General features: G+C 44.1%; 1 protein-coding gene across 2 annotated transcripts in view; it reads right to left on the bottom strand.

Annotated features, from left to right (window-relative positions):
• DIS3L2 (DIS3 like 3'-5' exoribonuclease 2) overlaps positions 1-26,923 on the bottom strand; it is a 714,887-nt gene that overhangs the window by 589,811 nt on the left and 98,153 nt on the right. For both annotated transcript variants that reach the window (XM_069212876.1, XM_069212877.1), the window contains 2 exons: positions 20,022-20,075; positions 8,880-8,981 (listed from right to left, as the gene is read on the bottom strand). In XM_069212876.1, the coding sequence (XP_069068977.1) occupies positions 8,880-8,981; positions 20,022-20,075 (156 nt within the window). The remainder of the gene's footprint in view (positions 1-8,879; positions 8,982-20,021; positions 20,076-26,923) is intronic.

The following is a 26,923-nucleotide window of genomic DNA, read 5'->3' as shown; positions in this document are numbered from 1 at the left end:
TACATCTCCTTTTGGAATAACTGGCCAGTTCTTTGCTCAACTGTTCACATCACTGTGGTTTCACCCCTTGATGTTGAAGACGCACGTGTCCTGAGGAAGGAGTTTGTTTGAAGCAACAGCCATGAAATCCTTTCTGTCTGCAAATAAGGCCTTGCCATGTTTTGATGCATTTGGTGTGCGTCGATCTTAAACTCGGACTATGAGGAAAGGTGGATTTCAGGCGTGTCTCAATCATTTTCATCAAGGCCACGAAAGGAAACCGGGGACAAGGTCAGAAGTATAGAACCATTTTCAGCTTAGATTAGGCCATTGAAAAATCTTTGAGAGTAAACAGTCTCAGTTTGGGGTGGAAACACTGTGGGTGAGTAAATCAGTACTTCACGTTGTTTAGAGTTGGCAACCGACCAGATGTCCAGCAGTATTTGTTTGCAGTATTGTGTAGAAGATTTGACCCTTTGAGGGAATGTTGTCACAATCAAGTACTGGATCGTCGTGCTTTGCAGTCAATGCACGTGATACGACTCCCTTGGAGTCAGTGATTTCTCACCAGGAATCTAAGGTGTGGAACACAGCCGTGATTTTCAGCAGGATGACACCGGGCTCACTGTGCTGTGAATAACGTTCGAGTGCTCCAGATCAGCCTCAACTATGCAATAACTCCTTTTCCTAGACACTGACCACTCTGGCTTCCAGACAGCTCGTTTAAAAACCATAGAGGAGTCTTCTTGGTTCCTCCCAGACACTGAACTTTCCATGGGCCCATCATTAATGACTGCCCCACTCCCTCACCACTAAAGCAAAAGTGGTTGAAATTATGGTCTCGCGTGCCACACAGAATAAGTCACGACAGGGTTCATACAGTCCATACACATTCTAAATAGTGGGACACACTTTGCCTTAATTTGACTCGAAAAGACCCTAACCATGGCCCGAGTTCAAGAAAACTCCTCAACCTTTTCTCAGCCAGGAGCTTCAGTCCCAGAGTCACTTTAACGTGTTCCAGGAACTCACACTGCCTTTGGCCTCTAGGCCTGCCCCTTGAGGTCTGAGATAAGCACAGAATTTCTTTTGGTGCTATGCCAATAACCGCTGGTCTTTCTTATCACCCTTCGACAAACTATTCCAGGCATATTCTCACCGACACTCGAGTCACTTACTGACTGAGGCGGTACTCTGAACGCCTCACCCTTTGATTTCTCGGTAGACAGGTACCCATCCTTACAATGTTAACTTCGTCACAATGCTTACCTTGCCTGCCAGTAAGTGAGGCAGGAGGAACCACATATGCGCATGTGAATGCGACAGAACTAGAGGGTGTTCTGACATTCGTCGCTCCCGCAAAAGGCAAACAGCATGCCATTCGGGATGCACCATAAAAAACACACTCCCATGACTGGCAGGCAAGGTCTGTGTGTTTCAGCCGAGCTAAACCATCATACATCACCAACGTCCACCAGCATTGTCGAGGTCAAACTATGAAACAAGATGAGAAATTAAATTATGTTTATGGGTCGAGTTGACTCCTCCGACATTGCCTATTTTCTGCTTTCTGAAGGTTTTCTATTCAGGTTCTCTTATATCAGTCTCCAGATAAAGGGAACGTTCACCTAATAAAAGGAACTACACACATTCTTTGAATAAGGCCAAAATACATTAGAAGTTAGGCACAGTTTGTGTTTGGAGGGACGTTTTGTCCGCTCAGACCACTGACCTTCCCTCAAAAACTACCTGGATTAGTGCACAAGACAGGGGAACTCAAAGCAGCTCTGCTCTGTACCATGGTACTCAAGGTTGAATGTGACTTTGTCAATCCAACTTGAGCTGTTCTAAATGCTTATAAAATAGTACTCGAAAATGCATTTTTAGGTGCAAGTGCCAAAAAGGCCCCTTTAAGCTGCTGACTGTCACATAACTTGATTAAATATACAACAGACAATGAAGTGGTAGAAACGTTGTCCACCCGTGAGCTTCAGTGCGTGCAGAGGTTCAGGACTCCCAACTGAGTACATTTGGTGCTGATATGAACATGCGCAATGCAAGAGAAAGCCCAATGCTCAGAGTGCATTTCTTCATTTTCCTGAGCACTGCGACAAACTGCCCTTTAACACATAATGCGATCAGTCGAGTTCTCGACGTCCTAGCAGAAAATCTATTGGCGTTTGGTACACTGTCAAATTAGGCTTGTGAAGCATAGCCTAGGAGGAGGCATACGTTGTATGGAGTGTGTGGGATGCCACAGGTTTGCAACTATGCAAACACCCTGAAAACAAATACACACAACCACACATGCGTACGTTTGAAGATCTATGTAGTAACAATCAAACTACGTGACTTCAAGCTCCTTATGCAGGCCTACAAAGCCCTACATGATCAAGGACCGGACTACATCAACTCACCTGGCTCTTAGAGACATCACACCCCAGCCCCGAGATACCCCCAGGGAGGACAGCAACACGCTCTACAAATGACTGATTAATTGAGTGAACTATCCTGCAGGTCAATGACTTGACAACAAACTTTTGGAAGTTAAGAAGAGCTCTGAAATTTTTCCTTTCAGCCAGCGACTAAGAAAATATTTTCTCCTGGACACCTCGGCAGACCTCACTTGAAGCCTTCAGAAAGTCACAAGTCAGATGGCCGAGCCAGGACCCAGCATCCGCTTGCCCTGCAGCTGGGGGACAACAATTTCGACCTTAATTAAGGCTGTTGCACAAGACGCACCCATCACCAATGCTCGCCTAAAGTAATGCAAAAAAACCTCAGAGCACAGAAGACACCCAGTTCTTGCCAAACACTGTGGCCAGCACAAATATGAGACATTACTGACCAATACAAACCATCTTGACTCCAGTGAAAGAGAATCCCCGATGCAGTATGGGGGCGCCCAGACACAGAACACTACCATACACATATGGTAGTTTTCAGTTATGCAAATACTAGTCACGTAACATACCACTGGATGTTTTCCAAGCCATTTTGGAACAACTCCCTAATTTACAACTACATCTAAATTAAACAGGCTGCAGAGTGGCCACTCAGCCAAGTAAACTCAAATCCGCAAACCTGATCCCTTCTTGTGAAGAGGAACCAAGATCCAAGAGGAACCCTTGAGTTAATTTACTTATAGTTTCCAGTAAGAAAGCTGTAAGAGTCTTAGCTACAAGAAGGGCTGGGTGGCTTTCCTCCACGCCTCTCAGAGGTCAGCTGAGTGACCAGGAGAAAAGCACACAACCCAAAAATACGTAATAAAAATTCAGGTTTTAGTGGAAAGCTGTGAAACTGACTATCTAGGCTTTTAAACATGTATTTCTGTGCACGTCCTGTGTTGCTGGACGTTACTGTAGGTGTGTATTGACTAATACCACTGTTGGGGGGCTGCCTCAGAAAGTCCTTACGCCCCATGTTTGAAAATTATCAGTCAAATAAAGATCAATACGAACCTGATAGATTCCTTCAATCTGGCGTCATCGGGGAAAAAGCTGGGTGCTAACTATGATCCCTTTCATACTGCAGTTACTAGCACATATCCAAGCATGACTTCTGGGGGAAATCCATGTTTCCTTCATGATCATACTTTGACAGAAATGCACATAGACTGAACACGGCATCACAGAGGTGAAGCTCAGAAAAATGAAATGTTCATTCATAAACTTTTAGCCATGTCTTCCGGTGTCAGTATCAGTCATGAAGTGCTTGTTCAGCTCCTTATGAACACAGATTAAACAAGTATGTGGTGCTCTAGATGAGCAATCAACAGCTGTGCCAACCCCCTCCAGGAAACCACAAGAATGTTATGGAACCCAAAGACCTTCCAGGCCATGCCACAATTTGATAAGCACAACTAATTGAAGCTAATTCGGCCTCATGCCTCGCGAAGACCACTGCGTCTTCTGTTGGTCACTCTGCCCCCTGGATCACACGAGGTCACTCGATCTCCTACAGATGAGTACATAAGTTGCCTCCTCTTGGTGAGCGGTGACTGTGTAATGCATGTTAAATCCCCTATCAGAGGCTCCAAAAGATAAAAAGGGACCTGCTTATTCAACTGAGCATACACAGAGGGTGAAAAAGGTAAACATTGCAACACTGTGTAGCTCAGTCATTGTATTACGTTCATTATACCACTATCTCCTCTATACAAATATATGCAAAGAACAGTCATGATGCACAGGACAAAAGTTCACCAGCCTAAAATCAACCGAGCGTTCCTTCTCCGCTCTTTAAAAGCATTAGCACTGAAGCCAGAGAGCATCAAAGTAAGAAAAGGAAGGGACTTCCGTGAGGTTGTACACTAGTGCCTGGATTCACAAAGCGATCGAAAAGTATCTTCTAGAATCACTCTTGTGTTCAATTTCATCACAATTTTAACTCGGTAGACTTCAAACCCATTGCCTCTACTCTGGAGAAGGTGTATCACAGAAGTCCTTGTCTGCAGTAAGGGAATCTTTCTCCTGGTTTTTAAACCTGCCACACAGAGGGACTGTAGAAGGACTTGGAGGAGAATGAACACGAGTGAACCACTAGGCGAGGACACACCCTAGGCTGCGACCGTCATGTGGCGAGGACCAGACACCCATTGAGAGGGATCTAACAAAACCTGCGAACACCTTGCAGAGAGGACCTGCAGCTGCCTGCAACCACCACCAGAGGACCTGCCACAGACTGCCACCACCACAGGGAGAGTATGTGCCACTGATCGTGACCACCCGAGGTGGAGGACGGGCCACCGACTGCAAACACTGCAAAGAAAGGACCCACTCCCAACAGCAACTACCATAACGAGAAAACCAGAAACCCACTTTGACCAACCCGGGGAGAGGACATGACACGGAGTGCAACTACACAGGCGGAGTAACCACCACCCATTAAAACTACCACACAGAGAGGACAAATCACCCACCTCAACTATCAGATGCAGAGAACCAGCTTTTAGAGGCCACCAGAGAGAGGACCTGCCACTGACTCTGGCCACATTTACTCGTGGTGGAGGCAGCTTTGGGTCGGTGATGTCCAAGGGAAACAAACAATACAATTGGAAAGATAATGAAGGTGATCGCCTGACATTTGAGGTCCTGCACAAGGGGCGCTTGAACTTGCATGCAGCACAGGGCTTTAGCATGGGTGGTAGCCAATAAGTCATCAGCAGCAGAACACTGGCGTCAAACAGCTCAGTCACAGAGGAGGTGGGTGAGGTACGCAAGTGCTGTTCGCTGTAAAGCCTCTAAAACTGCCACCTGGTTTTACAGCGTCCCACTTTAGTGGTAAGCAAGTCAGCCGGAAGTCAGTCTCAGGAGGAGTTGAGTGTTTCCCTAGGAATGCTGCAAAGTGTTCTTGTGGGGAAGCTAATAACATACTGGGCTACACGTTTCCTTTTTGATCGATAGAGCAATCCAAGGTACTTTGCAATGGGAACTGGAGATTAAGACGGATTCTGCATATTCTCAGCACATCGTCTCTCACTGCGGGCAGAGAGATCACGAACTAGGGCATGCATCTGTAAGACACCCCTGCCTCTGTATTTCTCGCTTTCGGATTATTTTCTTCCCTTCTTTCTGCCTTTTTCACTGTTTTCACATCTTTCTCATCTTCTTTCTTTCCCACTTGTGTGTTTTTCGCTCTATTGCTCTGGATCTAAGCCTACTGAGGAAAAATAAAAGCTGTCCTCAAAAAATCTGTGCCAATGGACCCCACCTGCAACACTGAGTATTATTGTGTGATAGCAACCACATCAGAAAAGTTTACAAGTTGCCACTGAATGCTTGATAATCAGCAGCAACCACCTCAGTGCATCACGGACGGCTGCCAGTCGTAATGTAAAAATGCTTTTGTCAATATGGAATCCCTCTAAATGTGTAATGCACAACAGCCATAGCTGCGGTGCCCCTACCACCAACTTAATATCAGTAATAGTCTAACAGACACCATTATGTTCTTATCATGCAAATATTAGATTTAAATATATTTTGGGAATTCAACCATTTTTCTCCAAACCTTCACTTTTAATTTCTGAAAAAAACAAAACACATTTTCTTCTTGAACACATGCTTTTCAATTTTGGTTTACACATATTATTTCAGCCAAGCAAAAGCTTCTAATTAAGTCTGTTATACGGTTCCTCCTCAGATAACAGGACTGCAAATTTAAGATGGCAGAAGTTCAGACTGTGGGAGACTGAGTCCATCCACAGCAACAGTTACTGTCAGCCCAATTCCTGGCTAGTTCACAGTGCCTCACCCGATCCCCCAAAATCTACCAGGGTGGAAGGTGATTAAGGCAACCTGAACATGATACTCTGACTCCACAAAGAACGCCTGGAAACAGATCATACCCTTTTGAAATATTACTCCTGCATGCCAAGGCAAAACACAAAAGGATGTGAGATACATTTATTGAAACAATCGCAATCTGGCATATAGAGAGTCAGCTGCCATCATCAGGCAGATGAAACAGAGCAAAGTATCAGCATTACAAACATGGCAAAGAAGATAAACAATCCCATCATGATGAATGTGGTTCTATATGCTCTGGAGGTACTGGAGGTTCCTACCTAACATTAAGAGGGTCATTACGAGTCTGGCGGTCGCTTGACCGCCAGACTCACGGTGGCGGTCGGACCACCACCAATGCGGAGGTCTGAGCACCACATTATGATCACGGCGGTCGGACCGCCAGCACCGTCCAGATCAGAGATCCTGGCGGTTGTGGCGGGCCTAATCCGCCAGGTCAGCAGGTACCCTGGAGATTGCGACCTTGTTTTCCACCAGCGATTTCAAGGCAGTAACACCGCCGTGTTAAGGCTGGTGGAGAATGGGTGCAGGTGTCCCCATGGCCAGCTCCATCGTAGACCGTGAACATTGCGTGGGTGCTGGTGCACACTGCATCCCACAGCATTCCTGCTGGCTCGAGTACGAGCCGGAGACAATGCTGTAGGCTGTTTCCCGTTAGGCCAGTGGGTGGAAACTCAGGTTTCCACCCGCAGACCTAGCGAGAAACTCTTAATGGGCCCAGCGGGCAGTAGCCACTATGGTGGCAACTACCCGACAAAAGTTGGGCAAACGGCCTAAACCGTCCGGCGAACTCATAATGGTGCCCTAAGGGTATGCTGAGAGCATTGCAGGTGTACCTTTCTGCCTGGCCCAATATATGAGATTACCACAATCCTGAAGACAGTGTCATGAGCCAGCCTGCGACGTTGATGACAATGCTCTCAGAAGGCTAGTAGATCACCGCCAGCAAGTTGCATGTCACACAACATGCATCCCAGTATGGTCGTGGCAGGAATGCCCTCTGCCCCTTCGGGGTCAGTGCACCATTTGTACAACAAACCATATTGTGTTGGAAATACAGTCCTGATGCAATGCTGTGTCTAGGTGTTAGAAGCTGTCTCCTAAACAGGCAACACAAACTAGCATATTGTGTAAAGTGTTGTTAGCCTTGGACAGAAAGTACTGATTACTTAGCCTTTGCACGACATGTAAATTCCTATTCCTAGAATAAAAGGAAGCTGATAAAAATTTGTGAAAATAATTGACAAAAAGCAGTCTTACTAAAATGAATAAAATATGAACTGTAAAAAAAGCTAAAACAGGGGCGACCAACTCTGGTCCAAGAGGCCCTCATGACAATTTCACGGAGCTGCAGACGGGGGCGCTCTTACAGGTAGATGGAGACCTAGCATTAGCTCACAAGCCACCTACTAGAGAAGTAGGTCTAGTATTTACCAAGTTACCAGATGTTATACTGCCCACCACAACTCTCTACTGTTTGTCAGCCTATGGTCCAGTGAGCTATCGATGTGGTGAAAACCCAAGACTAATTGGATACAGTGCACACATTAACACTTTAAGGACGATCTAAGCTGGCACTGTCTGCTAATGAATCCGCCTTCATGTGGCCGTGTGGGTCGTGCAGGTTTCAGGTAAGAATTTCAGTGGGGAAGACTGCGCTCTTCATCCTTCAAGGTTACCAGATGGCACGTCGTTGCCGTAGGCAATAGTTGCACGCCTAAATGACTGCAATACGAGGCGGAAGGCACCACCCACATAAGACACAGTTGCGCTGGACCCCGTTCAGGGGCTCCCGTCATCCCCCCGACTCCCAGCACACAGATCATCTCTGATGCCGTCCTCCTGCGAGCACCAGCGAGTCTGGGGTTTGAGACTACGCGATCACCAGGAAGCGAGGCTGAAAATCGGTCTGTCTGTTTTTTTTTTTTTTAAAGTCCCCCGGAGGGACGCAGGTCTGGAGGTGGGCGCGTGCTGGCGAGTGGTAAATTGAGCGTAATTAGCCTTTTCACCCGCGGTTTCTCAAGGACAGGACGAAGCATCCTGCGGAGTGACAGCTCGGAAGGTGATGCAGGATGGAGGATGCAGGATGGAGAAGCCATTTAACCAGAAGGCGGCCGCGCATCGGCTCTGCCACCGGGGACCATGGAGGGCAGGAATTCAGAGGGGACGGGTCTGGGGGGAGATGGAAAGCAGGGAGAGGACGAAGGAAAGAGGCCTGTGCTTGGGGCAAAGACAGCCTGCTTCACGTGCCCGATGCAGGGAAAGGCAACGGGCCCCACGGTGCACACAACAGAAAAGAAAACACTGATGCGCAGGACCGAAGAAGGAAAGCTGCCAAACTAAGCAAATCACCCCCATGGGACCACAAACCCAAGGGGCATCATCAGCCCCCCTTCCAAGGAGCACGGACTAAGGGTTACAAACAAGCACTGGTGCACTCAAAGGCTGTTGTGCGAACCTGCCGAGGGGCGCCCAAACAAGGACCTAGAACATTCACCGACTGTGAGCCGACAGATCTGCTTCAGGAGACCAGGCAGAAGGTCTCCAATCTCCCTCCGCGTGCCCTGAAGGTAGCCTGAAGTGAACACTGACCTTCCACTGCTCTCTGGGAAGCACCTTCACCACCACAATGTCTCCGTTCAGCGCTCTGTTTCGAGAAACGACTCCGTCGATGAAGATGTCTCTAGTACCATCCTAGGAAGCAAAAAGAGCAAAACAGGAACATGAAACGCAAAGGACGGTGCAACAAAGACACAACTTTTTACACGGTATTCATCCCACTCCAGTTCTACTTGCTGTTACACCTGGAAGGTAATAGATAGATGCTCATGATTTGGACAACAAGCCTTGGGCAAAGATCTTTCACTCCCAGATCTTCAGCAAGCAGACGCTTGAAACCAGTCAAATCATTCAGTTTACAGGTTTATATCAAGAGAATGTACAAACTGCAACATGCATGCAGAAGTATTTGCAGAGTAGAGTAAATGGGATGAAATGAAAATACAAACTAGATTTTAAAGGAATGTGAAATGACTTGACACAAACTTCATAAGCAAGCGTTGACACATTACATTTACCTCCAAAGTTACATCCTGGAGATCTTTGGATCAGAAGTTATGTAACACTGGTCACAAAATACTGCGTGCAAATTGTGACCTCGGCACATTTAATAGATCAGTTTACAAAACCAAGGGGGTATAATCCAACCTACTTTATAAAGATTCATGAGGCAGGTTACAAATTGCAACTCACAATGAATAATGGCCATCACTGGTGGTCAGTGACCCTTATAAGGCACCTCATTTCCTTAACAGAAATTAATGCAGCTGAATTATGAAAAACCACGTAACTTTGAAAACATTTGAGAGTACACATTTGGCTCCATGACCACTGCTTACTTCACAACAAATTATTTTTTTTATGTTCACGAAGGAGAAGGGTGACCAAGGGAACCTAAGTTGGGAGTCAGTAGAGTTGCAATGTGTTTTTACCAGATTCTGGTTGCAAAGCATTGACACATTCCACAACGATAGGAATTTCGATGGAATGTTATAAACATGCGCCCTCCAAACAGCGATTCGTCATGCCATTCTGCAATTCAGTAACATGTTACCAAACTGAAAATGTGTTAATACATGGCCAAAAAACATTCAACAGTTGCAAACCCTGTGATGCACAGAGTTTGCAACCACCAAACGGCTTCATACGTCTGGTCCTTATTTCCAGTGGATTCACTTTTCATGAAAACCACTGCCCCTGTGACCACTGAATTGGAGAAAACAAATATACTAATTGATGCACGAAGAAAATGTCAGTATGAAGCCCATTTACCAAACAGTGAATAAGGGTAAGAGTTGCCCATTAGTGGATTACCCCACATTTTTGGAAGGAGCCGTCAGTAATCTGAAGAGCGTCTGAAATACACGGATTCTAGAGCGAGTGGGTGGAATCAATCCTGATGCTGGAGCAGTTACAATGAAGAGAATTTCTAAAAACTTCATGGTCATTCACAAGAGTCTATGGATACCACCTGCCACCTCTGAGTTTCCAAGTCCAAGAAGAGCTACTTGCGGATCACCAGAAGAACACAGTTTTGTGTAAAGTACACAATGTAAAGGTCTGTGACTCCACACAGGATAACTGTGCAGGATCAGGTAAATCTTTAGTTGAAGAAAAAGCCCAGCCAATCGCTTTCTAGCTGCAATGATTTCAGTGCAGCAGATTCTTTTTATGTGCCTAGCGCGGGATAATAAAATCCAGTCCATCTTTTCAACCTGCAGACTAAGCCTTCCGATGATGAGCGGGGCTACTTAATCTTAGAACTCTTAAATTTAATTTTCTTTTTAATGAACACTGAAAATTTAGATATGGTAGATAGATACTACTGGCAAGGTACAAACAAAGTGTACTTTGAGAACAACAGGTATCCAAATGATAATATTGCGCTGACAGAAGGGGATAGCTATTTACTTGAGTATTAACCCACGTCAAAAACCGGACCCCTGAAGACGTCCGCGCACTGTTCAAAAGGTGGGGAAGGTTTGAGAGCTGAGCAGAAAAATACAGTGGGTCCATGGACGCCTTGTTACGCTTCAGGCAGGGCACATGCACTGTCACAGACTTTGTGGAGGGACTCGCAGATACAACAATAGAACTGGGCACCCTGCAACTGTCCAATGGCAGAGGGCCTGCTTCACGAAAAGCTTCCTCCAGATCTCCTGGGCCTGCTTGATAACCAGAGGCTCTATAGCCACGGCCAGTTGTAGTGATGGAGGAGCTACCATCTCTAAGCTGCAAGTGTCCTCACCCACCAGAGGGGCACAAGGGTCTCCGTGGACAGTGCTTTACAAACCTGGTCTGTGAGAGCACAGTGTTGCCTAGTTGGATGTAGGCCCTAGTGCTCCAAACTACCATCATCCAGGTCTGTGTCTACTTAACCCAGACGTGATAAAGGGCAGGGGATGAAATCGTCCATCCCTTATGACCCAGCTGGAGTTGAAGTCAGGACCTGGAGTTGGACAGCGACCGAAAGTGCTGGACAAATAAGGGGATACGTTCTTGAAGTTGGCTGTCAGATCTCAGGATCCGCTCAGAAATCTGCAGGAACTGCATCAGGGATGTTTAAAGCAGCGCCAGAGGAGGTCGCAGGAGCACAGGCCCTTGAAGCTTGGGATCAAAGGGTTTTCTTAGCCTTCAACCTCACACTCAAGGAGTATCCAGAAAAATTATGGAAGCAGCACATACAGCTGGAGTCTGGAGCATTAGGGAGGGATTCAACAACTCTTGATACAGATCCTCTTGCCCAAGCAGAGAGATGACCCTCATGTGTCAGCCATCAGGGTGAAACTGCTGGGGGGACGGCGATCGAAAGAGGACTGCTCAGAGGATGGGACATCCAGATACTGGGATGATCCCAGACACTCAAGCAGCTGCACAGGAGTCCGTGGCACTAAATATTGCTGCTCTAGGAGCTAGACCCACTAGGAAGGAGGTGAGGTCACTCTTGAGCTATTATGAGCGACCACCCAACAGTCCTGGAATGATGGTTACCCAGAGAGGCTAACACATTGGGAACCAGTATCCGGCAAGGACTTCTGCTTCTTCCTTGCGTTTCAAAGGGGGCTGGGACTGTGTCACAACTCTAAGAGAGGCCTTCCTCATGTACCTTATGCACCAAGCCTCACTGCCTGCTGACAAGGGTGGAAACGTCCTCCAAACTGCACCAGCGCAGCCCACAAGTTAGGTTCCACCACTAGGGTGGCATACGAGTTAGATGATGAGCCTCTATGATGTCACTGGGACTGTGACAAAGACCACAAACAGGAGTTGCTGGAATCCGCTTCCTGGAGCAAGTCTCTGGTGATGCGTGAGTGAACAAAGACATCTTCCTCTCCTACATACATAGGAAGCATACTGGCAGAACTACTCCGTGCAATGAGATGGAAACTAGAAATCCCCGAGGAGAGACTGACATGGCTATTTAGTTCAACAGCAACATGGGAAATTTGCGCAAAGACATGGAACTGGGCTTGACTCAACATTGGAGAGCTGCCTCTGGGGCAGGCAAGAGTTCAGTCGACGAAAGACACTCCACCCCTGGATGGTTTTGCTCTCTACCTGTGCAGTGACAACACAGTCTAGCTGGAAATACATTATGTCTTAGTCGGTGAATCCCCTTCTTTCATGTTGCCATGGGTTACTCGCATCACTATCTTAAAGTGACTGTGGGGTTGTTCCTGAGGAACAGGACTATACCTGGGGGATGGCGTACTGCGGCTGACGGTCGTGACCATGTGCTTACCACATCACTTCTCATCCAGGCGATAAACTCCAAAATGCTTAGAGACCAGTTGCACCCTTACTCTGCATGCAACTTAGGCAATTCTGCTGGGACCTCACACTCACAGTATCACACAAGGTGCAGGCGTGCACTGCATGACAGTTCTGCAAATGTAGGATACAGAGGTTATTTACTGTTGACATTTAATTTAGTTTATGTATGTTTTATATCATGACATCTCTAGCTCCACGGCACTACATTGCATCATCAAGCCTGTTTTGCAACAAAACCCCCAGCAGGAGCACCACATGGAATACATGATGGATTCTGGGAAGTTTAGGGCACGCGGGAACTGATGAACAGATTTCTGTTATTGCACAGAAGGCAGCAGTGACTTAGTGAGGACCACCAGTCAGTGTAACTGTAGCCTTCAGCTTTATTGCGTTTGTGGCTTTCTGCATTTTCCACTGATTTAAACTAAGCTCCATTAAAGAGATCGGCCATCAACTTCTTCAGCTGCACAAGCTTATTGCTAAACAATATGCAGAAATGACGTGTGCGGGTCAGTTCCTGCGTGGATGGACCTCGCTTCTGTAAGCCAGGATTTGCCATCGTTGGCCAAGAATGTAGACCTGTGCCTTCTTCCCGCCTGGTAAAGTGTATGGCCAGAGACTGGGCCATCTGTTTTCCAGTAATGCACAGTCTTACACTAATGGAGCCATCTCAAAACAGACTGTGCACCGAAAGTGCTTTCTTGCATACAAAACATGCTCACAAAAGATGGATCTGGGCTAGTTGTGCCAACAGCATTAATACTGAAATCTGATCATAGTGCTGGTGGCATGGCTCAACATTTGAAAGTGCCACACGGACACCATATGAACATTTTTTGTTTGGCATTCCGCAACAAACGTATAACAAATGTACATATCCCAGCATAAGTGCCCACTAGGGCCTTCAACTTGCACCGATGATCGGTGGACAGTCAAATAGGACAGATTTCGGAGCTGCAGTTTCCCTTGCTGTAGGAAATTAGCAATAGTTGGCAATCCATGCAAGGATTCCTTCTCGATCTGTATTTCAGAGCATGCGTGCAAAGTCACACCACTGAAACACAAGTGAATGGGATACTCCTCTAAGCTTCGACTCCGTTGGTTAGCCTGGCACAGTGGCGTAGCGTGGGGGGTGCAGGGGGGGCCGGCCGCACCGGGCGCAACATCTGGGGGGGGGGGGGGGGGCGCTCGCACTCGCGAGTGCTAAAATCCACAGGTTAGGGGGCGCAAATTACTTGCCTTGCCCCGGGTGCTGACAACCCACGCTACGCCACTGGCCTGGCAGTGGCATCGGGTGAATGCCAGGATTTTTAAGTTTTGTTTTCTTTGGTCCAACTTGGTTGGGGTCTCATATAAGAGCACTATTTTCCTTGCCTGCATTAGGGTGAATAGAAAAAATGATACAGAGCTCAGACATCTCTCTGCCGTAAGATAATGTAAAAATTGGGTTCAAGCTTTCAGGGAATCAATGTCTATCTCACTAGTAATATAAAATCTCACATTTTAAAATGAAAAGCAACCAATTATTTCCCAAACCATTCCATGTTTTCCTGGCTGGGTTTGGTTCTGGTCTAATTTATCTTACAATTAGTCATGCAGTACTAATAGAGGTGGACATATGGAGGCGAAGTTCAATTGCAACTGAAGTTTACTGCCACTTTCCTATACCCAGAACCTTTGTATTTGCCCAGGGGAGGAGAACCATGCTCACTAATGCTCGCTGATGACTGACTCCTCCTACTAAAAGCACACACCGTTCAGCGCGGCAGTAGCCAAGAACAAGGGGCGGTCAGAACTCCTTCAAGACTTTGAACTGGCTCCAAAAGAGGGAATTGCTTGGTCAAAAGAGGCCAGAGCAGGTCGTAGGCTGAGCAGACCAGAGGAGCCTTCAAAGTCCTTCTGAAGTTCAAAATTCCTGCTGGACAAGAGGAGGAAAGAAGTCTAAGAAAGGAGGGTCATGGCAATACATGGATCTCCCCCCACAAACGTTATGCCACATTTTACTGTGGTACAATATTTTGAGAGAGGCCAACCTTAGCCATCTGTTTCGCTTGTTGGGTACCAAAACTTGGACATATAGTCTTGTGTGGTTGGTTGGATATGAATGCTCAGGAGAAGGTCTGTACAGGGCTACTGACAGCTTTGTGAGTAGACTTGTTTTGTTGGTTGGATAGGAACACAGAGGAGAAGGTTTGGTACAAGGCTACTGACCGCTTTGTGGGTCAGAGAAAACTTTTACATCTGGGAGTCCACTGCTTTGGAAGCAAATGAAATTATTTAATTGCTTCTGTAACGGGGCTGCAATACTTTAAACCACATAGTGCAGTTGTACTACTAAGTTTTGGAACCTTTGTATATTTTATGGTTTCAGCCAAAAGTCCACTGATAAAGGGGCCATCCAATGTAGAAAAATGTAATTTTGCCCAGTACTGCATCGTTAACAATCACCAACAATAAACATTCAAGAATATGACTTTGACTGAGGACATAAGCTGGGGTTCAGAGAACTACTTTGGCTTTATTCATTGGCTGATCCCTTTAACGCTGTAGCAGTAGAGGAGGTGGTCGACATACCTACCACATGGACTGGGGCTGCTCACTGTAGTTGGAGAAGTGACCACAGGCAGTAGAAGGTGCTGTTCATGACAGTGTTGACATGCAATGCAAATGAGGCCAGTGTTTAAGTTCACCCTGCAGACAATTAACCACGGTTAAGCTGCCATTACTCCAAGCCTCCATTTTTTAAATAATCTGGCATTGTAAAATACTCCGGTAAACTTGTGGTATGGTTTTTGCATCATGTACAAAGGTACTCATAAATAAATAGTAGGCCCGGCGACAAAGCTTTTGTTTGTGGGGGGCAAGATAGAAGCCTAAGAAAAGGAGACAGCCGAACAGAAGGGTAAAATGTCAATGGGGCGAGACAGGGTACAAGCACAGTGTGTTAGAGAGAACAGTACAACCACTTGGTTAGTATGCCTGTTGCTTGCAGCCTCCAGCACACTCAAGTAAACTGATGCATACTTACATGTTAGCTGCAAAACTCTTGTACCCTAGCTGGTATCTGCAAAGGGTTCAAGTACTTTTTACCTAGAGTCTACAAGAAGGTTAAGACTCGAAGCACCAAAAGTACAATACCTAGAATAGAAAGAAAGGCCTAAAGGCATCTGGTAAGAGCCCAGCAGAAGCTACCAACACAGGCAATCACAGGCTGCACAGAAGCAAACCTCTTTGGTGCAAGTTTCTCGTCTCTAAGATCTCAAACCAATGGTGTACAACGGAATGGGTGAGGTGGAGGATGATCTAGTTTTCTTGTTGAGCCCTTTTGAGCCTGCCTTCATACTCCCCAGATCTCCTGAGACACAGCTCTTATCTTTGGTGGATTACTTGAAACAAGCATGCTATAAAACAATAAACCCAACTTATTTTAACTAGTCGATAGCTGCACAAAATAATTTTTTCCAGGAAAAAACACCTCAAAACCTCAATGGGAATGGATGTTTTTACACTAGGGTACCAACATTTAATATTAATAAATGTAATAATAACACCAACCAAGAAAAAATAATTCATTGATATATATATATATATATATATATAAAATCAAAATATCAAATAATATACATAATAGTTCTATGATCAACTTCTTTTTAAGATGGCACCTTCTGTTTGTTTGGGTGGTTGATTTAGAACCAATTGGATCCTGGTAGGACCAGGCAACAGGTATACACGTCGTTGGCAGGGTCCGCCCAGCCATAAAAAGCAGGTTAAAACTTTTTTTTTTTTTTTTTTTTTTTTTTTTTAGGGTGCAGGGGGTGGTTTGTCTGTTTTTTTTAAAAAAAGAGCTGAACTAGATGCTCCACGTTTGTAGGTTATGGTGACAGCATATGGAAAGGAGAGCAGAGGCAGTGGGAGTACATATTGCCAGAGTTCATCTGTTAGAGATTGCTTGTAATAATAAAGGCATAGCGAGTGTAGGAATGGTGAGGCCGAAAAGGATTGTTGGGTTGAGGGGTGGGTTTGGGGGCATACCCTTTACATCCGGCTAAAGAAGGGACTAAAAACACTACTTATGGAAAATAACTCAGAGTGACATTCTAATTCTGCTGTAAAGGTACAGCCGCCATGAAAAAGATCAAGGCAATGTAATTCGACAAAATGCGACTGAGATGCAATCTGAGTAAATCCCTTAGATTTGTACATTTTGCCTCAAAAGCAGAGTGAGTTTATGCAAGTTTGTGTGTCAGCCCGCACAGGTGTTAAAGCATGTGAGGCCGGTTTCAGCAGAACAGCATGTATGATGTTCTTCCGGTTTTAGGTTAGATCAGACACGCACTGCAGACACATAGCAAATCTATTTATTTTCAGAACCTGCATAGTCTTGAAACACTCAGTGGGGGCGGGGGCTACATGGCCAGCCAATGAGGTTGGCCTTCATATTAGCTTTGCTTAAAATGGCACTCTTTTCCAACTCAAAAGTTGACAAGGTAATTGAAATTTGTTGTAATTATAGGTACCTGTGGTTATGAGGGGCCGGGGCTTAGACCTAAAACACACTCCCCTTGGTTTCCATGTTGTAGAAACAAGGCTGGCACTGGGTTGCAATAGGATCTTGAGAGCCAACTGAGAAGAACTGATCCCCCCTTGGAGTACCTTACTAAACATGGTACGTAGGCCTTTCAACATGTAACCTGAGCACTGAAAACAAACATAACAAATCCTTGCAATTAGACTCTAGGTGCCCCCCAAGAACACCAACACTGGGCGCAATCACTTTTCATCCCTATCTGGCAGGTCAAAAGACATAAATTAATTCGGGATCATGACCTTTAGGGCAGAAGTGACAGCAAATTATGCCCCCCCTCCTTTTAAAGCACACTGAACATGCATTTGTCCGCAGAGGTACCAGACGTCCAGTGTTGCAAAGTCATGCATCCCACCTCCAATGAAGGACTACATGCCAAAGCATACCCTGTTTACCTGGAATAAATATCAATGTTTCCAGTGTTTGCTGCTACTCAAGATAGGTCAATACTTGAGCTAATAGGAGAGTAGAAGAGGGGGGGGGGGGGGGGGAGACTGGCCACTTGCATCTCACTGTCTAGGATGATTTACAGTGGATAGTTGCATCAGTTTACGATTTATTGCAGTAAAATGTTGTACTTTATATTTCTGAACACAGCCCTCTATGCTACACAGGGTGGGGAAAGTCCATCTCCCATGTTTGCTATAGACTATCAGACTCCACTGTATTGAAGAGTGCAAGCATTCTTAAATAGCGGTCTCTTGGTGACGAACAGACGCTCGCGGACTGGTAAAACATCCTACAGTGTGCCACTCTGGTGGATCTGTTTAAACAGTACCCTGGAAATGAGAGCAGCCTGGAAATCTTGAAGAGGCCAGATGCCGTAAGCATGTGCGCTACAAAGTGAATTAGAGCGAGCCTGTGGTGTGGTATCGCAAGAACACGGAACCGGAGTCATCCTATCCACACCGCCCACATAGCTGCGGTCAGGAACACACTGGACTTCCCTCGCTGCAGCCTCCCAACTGTTCACTAAACTACTTGTGTTTGCTCAAGATGTACAGTCTGCTCATGCTGGCCTGTCTTGACTGCAAACCTGCCAGCGCTCATCCAACCAAAGCCTACACCACTGCCCCCAAAAATGGCGCATCCCAAATAGAAGCATCGAGCTGCTATTCAGCTGCAAAACAGTCTCAACATATATCGCCTATTCTTCCCTACAAAGACAATCTTTTTTTCAAAAATATTGTCCATCTGCTCCTAGTCAAGACCTTCCCTGAGTTCTTAGATTTCCCTCAGCTGCATTAGACAGGTTCCTTCACTCACAGCATCATGGCGGACGAGCATGAACGCTCTACCCCGCTGAGCTCTTGTCCAACAAACTGCTGTAGATATCTATGGCTATTTTCGCTAGTTACACCTTGCATAGATGGGCCAGTCGCGCACCACTTTCAGCAACAAATTGTCAGCAATGTCAGGATGGATCAGTAACACATTTACAAGAGTGCTGCATCATCTATGGATGATAGTTCTAACAAAACAACTGCTGGTGCCACTGCTAACGGTCGCCTTCCAAAAATCGCCAGTATATGATGTGCTCAACAAACTGTGGTTTAGAATGAGAATTTTATCAACCACTCACATATCAATGCATGCACTCCATATGTCAGTTTGCTCCACCTTGATTCCATGTCAGAGAAGAAATCAATACCTCTATTAGAATCTTCGTCAGCTATTCAATTAACTGAATATGAAGGAAAGGAAACTTCCCTGAACTTTAATGCAATTTCATTATATAAATAAAAACATATGTAAAAACAATTAAACTTTTTCTGTCAAAAAAGTACTGCTCATTCAAATGTACATTTCATAACCACACACTGAACAGAATTAAAAGGCAGCAGAAAACACAATAATTGGATAACATTATTGTCCCCAGATTCCCACCCCGGTCCCCTACAAATAGTTATGATCAAAAAGCACACGTCAAACAGATCATCCTCACTCTCATTCACACGTAACAGCTCCAAACCTACTGGGTGGTAGAGCTTGGGGAAAACAGTGGCACAGTCACACTTCCAGCCAACATCCACCATTGAAACTCACAGATAAAACTTGCAGAAACATAACAGGCAAACAAGCATTACACTGCACCGAAAGATCACAACCTGGAAAGGACTTCACTGACCAAGCAATGGAAACCGACACCCTATGAACAGCACAAAATCTCTGGTATACCCACCAAAACCCAACACACCGCAAGGATATCCCTACATTTACCTCAGACAAACCAGTTCAAAACTAACCAGTGAGCAAATGTCTCCCATTAACCACACGCAGCCTAGCACCAACAACATCCACTAGCAAACAATGGTTCCTCACTTACAAACGAAGACTACCTAAAATGAAAAGCTTTTTGGTGTCAGAAAATGGCCAGCTCTATGTAAGTGACAATAACATAACTTAGTACCCAACCACATGTAGCTTATGTTGTAGAAAGGTCATGATTCATAACAAACATCCTTCACGATTCGAGTTCAACAACAGTGAATTCTTGCACCGAAAAACCATAGCACCCCCCCTCAAACATAAGTGTGGCAGCATGTCACATCACTCTAAATGGTGACTTAAACCTGAATACATTTGGGTACATTAAACAGATGGAGAACATTTGATCAACACAGCAGACATCCCTTTGCCAATTATGCCAAGCATTGCCCTAAAACCATGAGATAAGGACGAGAAGGTGAAGCAACATAAATGCGGAAGATGTCCAGCATGAACAGGTTGAGCACCAATGTGTGCTTCAAGCAAACACGTGATGATAATAGTAACTGAGCTTGGGATGGAATTGAGGGAAAACACATTTCACTTACCGGTGAGGGAAAGAATGCCTCTTGGAATTTTTTGGGATTTATCCTCAGTGGACCCTGAAAGAAAAAAACAAAAACATAAAACAAACAGTTACTAGTTTTGATGGGTCATGCAAAAACCAAGCAGACACTGCTCAGAGAGCCACTAGTATCTGTTCATTTTCATTAGGGTATTTGTGGAAATCGCGTAACAACAATGCATCATTCAAACACAACATGTATTGACTATGTCCTGTTAAGTTTCGCACATTGGTGTTGAAGAACACCTTTATATTGATAAGATTTGTGTTGAATATTTGTGATAAGTACCCCTATAGTGAGCAAGTTCAGATCGGTGATGTGCACATCTTAAGACTGGATATATCTCTGTATATAGGACACGCTTGGTGATGTGCACACTATACGAGTTCATTCATAATACTGAATTGTGTTGCATTCTTGTCAAGTTTTGCATTGGAGGAGCTTGTGTACAGGAGAGCAGGGAATAATGCAAGAATAAACATGAAACACCTGTGACAGAAGTGGTGGATGAATTAAAATAAAAAAATAAAAATCGATTACGGGTCCAGGTTAAAAAACGTTTTGTAGGAGAATGTTTCTGGTGTGGTAACCATGGATAAAAAGCGAATGTCAGGAAATGTCCTGCTGTTGAAATAACTTGTCATGGGTGTGGTAAGAAAGGGAATTTATTAAAATGTTGTAGAAGTAAAAAAGAAAAAAGATGAAACATGAAGTAAAATAGATTGATGGTGAAATAATGTTTTGGGCTGGGTGTGTACAAAAAGGACATCTGAGTGAGGATTAATGAAAAAAAACGTAACAATGAAATTTGACATTCTATTTTCATTTAACAATAGTTTCAAATGAAACCTATATTCAAATTTTAAAAAAGAAGGAAAAATGTAAGAAAATGGATTTGAAAGCAGGAGGGCATTGTGGTGTAACCATCAAGATGTTTTTTTTTTTAGATTGTATTGAATTATAACATAACTGTATCCTTGGTAAAGAGTATGTATCTGTGAGCGGAGATAAACCGATAGGATGGCCACATCAAATGTTGTTTGGTGTGACCCTTAATCCAAATGCTTCTCTGCAAATACAAGTGGGTGGATCCTGGGACCAAATTTAAAGAGTGGTTTAACATTTTCAGAAAAGAGGTAGGTTGTCTTATTTGTTATACGCACAGGATTAAGGTATGCAATAATGCAGTGACTATGGTAGCAAAAGGGAGAAGGATACCTTTAAGTCTGCAAGATGATGTAAGTAAGAGCTTAGAATGGTTGCGTGACACAGAGTTAATTGAACCAGTTGAAGGTATGGAATAGTTAGCTCCTATAGTAGTGACAAACCTGATGAAGACATTTGATTGTGTGCTGATTTAAGGGAATTAAACTATGACGAGGTGGTGGAAGTGGTGTGGACAGATTTCAGCTACCCACCACTGATAAAATAGTAACTTTTAGCAAGAGCCCAGTATTTCAGCATGCTTGTTCTTGCTTCAGCTTATCAACCAGGTTAAACTAGATGAGTGTTTCCAAGATCTCACTGCATTTATTACCGCTATGCGTGCTTCCAGTTTTAATACAAAATGCCATTTGGCCTGGTGTTTGCTTCTTTTTGTTCCAGAGGATAATATATAAATTGTTAAAAGATATACCAGATGCTAAGTGCTAACAAGATGAAGTATTAATTTAGACAGGCCTAAATGTGCATGAATCTTTATTCAGCAGCATGATGAATGCGTGAGATTGATGCGAATGAGATTGATGGGTGCTGGTCTAACACTAAGGAATGAGAAATGCCAATCTAGTGATTTTGAAGTAAATTAACTAGGCCATCTTATTTCTGGTCCTGGCAATACCCCTAAGAAGGAAATGGTTGAGGCAGTAATACACTTCAAGGAACCTGGCAACAAGGAAGACCTTAATTCCTTTCTAGGAATGATAAAGTATTATAGCTAATTCATAAAGAACTATGCAGACAAGTCTTCAAATTTAATAATTTTATTTGAAAACACTTCAGCTGCACATTTACAGCCCTTCTCAGGGATAAAATAGATGCCACAGTGGGACAAAAGCTCCACATGAGGCCATGGTGAAAGTGTGTGGGATGGCAATCATTGATTACACAGGCTAACAGTCATGTGGTGGGCCCAAAGTGACTCCACTGTTCCGCTCACAATAAGTTGTTAGTTATTGCCATTATGTGCGCATTTGCTAATCGTGGCGCACACTCAGAGTTGCAAAGAATGGCCCTTCAGAAAAAGAAGGATGGTAAAACTACTAGTGATAAGTGCAAAAAAAGCCATGTTCTTATTTATTACTTTATTTAAATTCAAGGTGACTAGCTTTCCCCTCCGATATGGAGAACCGAATTCCAATTATTTTGTTCCTGGAATCTAAAAGATTGTCCGTCACACTTACTGAATTTACGTTTAGACACCATAACCTGAAGTAGTGCAGCTCTTCTTGGGTTGCTCATCTCTGGAGATATCTGGTAAATTTTGAAATCAAAAACTGACAGACATGACCTATTGCGCTGGAGGTAACCTGGAAAATCACTGGGACTTTTTTTTTTTTAATGCTGTAGAAGATCCCTCACTGAAGCATTTTTAGTGAGCAGAATACTAGAAATGCATTTTCTAGGGAGGCCTAGAGAGGTTTAATTGGAGGTTTAAACTGAAAAAGTCTATTTTTGCTCGAATGACGGTGTTAATGGGTATGACATTGTGAAGAAAGGATTGAAAAAAATAAATAAATAATAATTGTATCTTGTGATGGTAAAAGCATGCAAACGGATTATTCAGCAATAGATGTCAGTCAAGTAAAAAGGCAGATTTCCTATTATTGTGCCCAATGATGTGGGCCACAAGTGGTTATCCCTTTGCTTGGCTGGCTTGGATCAACATACCCTCAATCTTGGAAGATTTACGCTTTCGGAAGTTGCAGTGCAACACGTTAGATCATCTACATAATTGTCAAATGTGATATTATAACTCTGGAAGATGGGAGCAGATACAAGCTAAACGGGACACAAGCGATGGACTGACATGGAGGAGCACTCTTAGCAGACTGGGATTGGCTGTGCTCTAAAAGTTCCTATATGGACAAACTGCATCCCATGGGAACAAGAGAAAAAGGCTGATTCCACTGAAGATACACGTCTGGAGTACAACAGTAAGCCACTTATGGAAAAATAACTGTAGTCTATGGAGTACAATAGAACATAAAAAATAAATTAATTAATTAATGCATCGACTGTTCCCATCCCCTGACATTCTAAGATCATCCGAAACAAACTGATAGCAATTGATTAGGTGCCCATTTCAAGACTGAAAAATGCCTTGGAAGACATCCAAAACCACATTCTCGTCAACAGAAGACGGCAGCTGTCGACTGGCCACTTTTTCTAAACGCTTTGCTGCATATAGAAGTATGGAGACAGGCCTAAATTTGCATCAATCTTTAAAATCAAGTGAAGGTTTTTCAGCAAAGGAAGATCTTACCTTTGCTCCAAAAGCCTCTGGTTAAAGGCAAGTGGTCCTTCTGAAAAAAATTGTTGATGTAGACTCATCCTTCATTTCTGAATGATCGAATTACCCTCATTCTTTCATCATGAAGGCTTACAGAGTCGGAGCAGGACAGTCCTTTTGTTGTTCTTCATAGGGGATCTCGCAGTTATCAATTACCTCCTGTGAGGGACCACAAACTTCTTCTCCACCCCCCTTTCACAGTTATCTGTTCTCCAGAGGCCCTTGCAAATTCTTGTGGGGCTAAATATCCACTCAAATAACTATTTCAAGTGATTCAATGCCTGGCATTGTTTATTTCCAAACCATCCTCCTACCCTTGATGCCCAAATCCAAGGATGATTGAAAAGTTAATGACCAACAAAATTAGTAAACTACTACCTGCACTTCTTCATTATAGCGGTTGCTACATATTCACGCAGCAGATCGATTCGATTACAAAGTCTTAAATAGTTAAGCTAACATTCTTCAAAATCCTTTGCCTTATCAATCAACTACACAAGTGCTTGTGTTTTTGCAATACCACTGGTGGATCGTGGTATTTACAAATCGCTGTATTCTAATGCAGTCTGCAAGCATGAGTTTAAAAAACTAAGCAACGGAGAGGATACTGGTTATTGCCAATACGGCTCTTTACACCATGAGCATTGTCTGGTACAGAGGATGCAACAAAAGCTACAGAGGCTACTGTGTTCCTGGGGCAATCCCTGATCTCCTCATTTGATATGATGTTTGATACATACCACTTCAGTGGCTCTGGGGCAACTTCAGTAACACACCAAAATTAAATATTACTATTCTGGGATAAACTCTAACTTGGTAGATGTTGCTCAGTCTCGCAATGCCCGAAAGAGACTTTCAAAAACATATCATATGTTCTGTAAGGCTGTGCCGGTACGACTTGGGACAGTATGAAGGACTTGTCCTTTGTTTGGTAGTTTTTAGCTGCCCTTACGATCCTGCCTTTTTCAGAGATGCAATAGTTATTAGAAGAAGCTTTTGAAAAGGAATTTAGCATGACATAAATGTCAGAAGTAATAATTCTGTGTGCCCTATTAGTGCAACAAAGGATAACGTGGGAGGACTAAAATAGTATTGTAGTGTTATTATTACTGCAAAAACAACGCAGAATATCTCTGATTGAGACAGTTATCTTTAGCACTGCGGTATGCGGTCAGAGGGGATTTCCATTGTTTCAGCTTGTAAAAAAGGTGCAACCAGGTGTTTAATTAACCGAAGCCAAGAAAAGTGCCGGGGATCCTAAGTTTTCCGTAAGAGCCCACTGCTTGCCTTGATGTCTGCCAAACATGAAGGTTGCCTAGTCTGGATGTCACCACTTTTCTTCCTTTCATATCCTTCTCTCTGGCTCAAAGTGTGATGATCACTGGTGCCCACCACCTGCAACCGCTGGCATAAATTAAATACAGGTTGCACCCATGAATTTCATAGGGGTATTTGGTGTTTGACTCAAAATAGATTGTTCCTCAGTGAGGGGCTAGAATATAGCATGACCTGGTACAGCATGCTGTTACAATTGTGCCATTTTCCCAAGTGCCACACTCAAGAAAACTTCTAAAAACAGAAGGCAAAAGGCAAAGCATCTAATACCATCAGAGACCACCTTCTAGGAGAAGATGCTCTCAAATTAAGGTTGTGCGTTCAAATTCATGCCAACTTGCTGATACAGGCCAAGCTCAAACTGAAAAGTGACAGAAGCATCTTTTTATTTGGTTATGCCAAAACAGTTTCGTTCACTCTGGCAAGAAACTGGATTATTAATGGGAGTGGGCGTCAGGTCAATTCAAAGAATAACCTCTCGTCAGGGTAAACCCTCAAAGTCACTACAGTAACCTTAGCTCAACACTCTGGTAGCTATGGCACACAACAGGAATAAAGTTAAAATACAATGCACTACAAACCCCAAACCAAATTAGAAACAGAGTAAAATATACAAACAAATTACAAAGACCCAATAATGGGAAACAGTGATATGAAGTTCTAAAGATGATGGAAAATAGCCCAAACTAGCACAAAGACCTAATGGATAGTCAGTGGTAGACTATCAGGACCTAGGCACGATTTCAGCCCAATGATGGAACTTTGGTCTGATGCAACAACCAGGTTTGCCCTAGTCAAAGACTTTACCTTCCGACTTAGTACCATTCAACCACAGGAGTACACTGCGGAGGCCCACAGGACCTCAAGGAAGAGCACTTACAGGGTATTAGTCAGAGGCAAACAGCAATGTTCAGCCCCAGTCCAGTTGCCACTTTAGGACTGGCCACACAGGAAAATGGCCTTTTGCAGACTGATGTTTCTGTTGCCACACAAGAGATCAACCAAATGACCTTTGAAGTCCACTTCTTTGTACCGGGTACAAAAGGTGAGCAGGTCTTTCAGGGCTCCTCTCAGGTCACAGACAGCAGGGTTCAGTCCTCGTCTGTGCTTCTGCAGGTCCACAAGTGTTCTGAAGTGGGTGCCTGGGGGTGCTACTTTAGTGGATGGCAAAATATGTGCTGCATTTCACAAGTGGCATTTAACTTACAAACCCTGGGTGCACTTTCTATACCAAACACTGAGAATATACGGGTAACTAAATTTCCTAATTAGGCGCATGCCAATTTAACCGTGTTTAAAGGGGGCTCACCCGCTCTCTACTACTGATTAGCAGGAGTAAAGAGCACAGAGTTCTAAAGCAAGCAAAAACATAGGATCCAGCAAAAGGCAAAAAAAAAAAAAAAATCAAAAAAATCAGGGGTGACCATGCTGAATGTTGGATTTCCTACAATTATATACATCGGTAATATGTGGTCCACAGAATTTTGCAAGACCTATTTGATTTATTACCATATTTCCAATATTCACGCATTCACCAACTTCTTAAACCACACGAATTCTGCTACTGATAGACATTGGGACACAGCCTGATGCACCTGTGAACTCTGGTAGATATGTGGGCATATGCCATACCGCCCAAATGTATTTCCCTAAGATCCCACATTGGTTGAAAACACAATATTCATTAAACCAACTAGGAGGCTGGACATTCTCAGTGAGACTGCTAAATAATGATCCCCCCCACCCGTGCAGAAAATAGGTCACTCTCCTGCCCTGATTTGCAGTGCCTTTTGCCCACAAACATTCACAGCCATGCCCTAAATTGGAATCTATACTTTCACCGTCTTTCCTACCTCTCCAGTTAAGCGCTGCGTTTAATTTTCTAGGTTCAAAGTGCCTCATTCTAGAACTTACTCGCATTACAAATTTACTATACTATCAAGGGGTGTCCTACGAGAGCAATAGTGCACTATATAAATGCCCTGGCAACAATAGGACACATTTGCTTCAATAACTATGCATCCATATGCTAGCTGCT

This window comes from Pleurodeles waltl, chromosome 11, assembly GCF_031143425.1.
Source record: "Pleurodeles waltl isolate 20211129_DDA chromosome 11, aPleWal1.hap1.20221129, whole genome shotgun sequence".
Taxonomy (NCBI): domain Eukaryota; kingdom Metazoa; phylum Chordata; class Amphibia; order Caudata; family Salamandridae; genus Pleurodeles; species Pleurodeles waltl.
The sequence above is the reverse complement of the archived record's forward strand: the minus strand, read 5'-3'. Positions and strand labels throughout refer to the sequence as shown.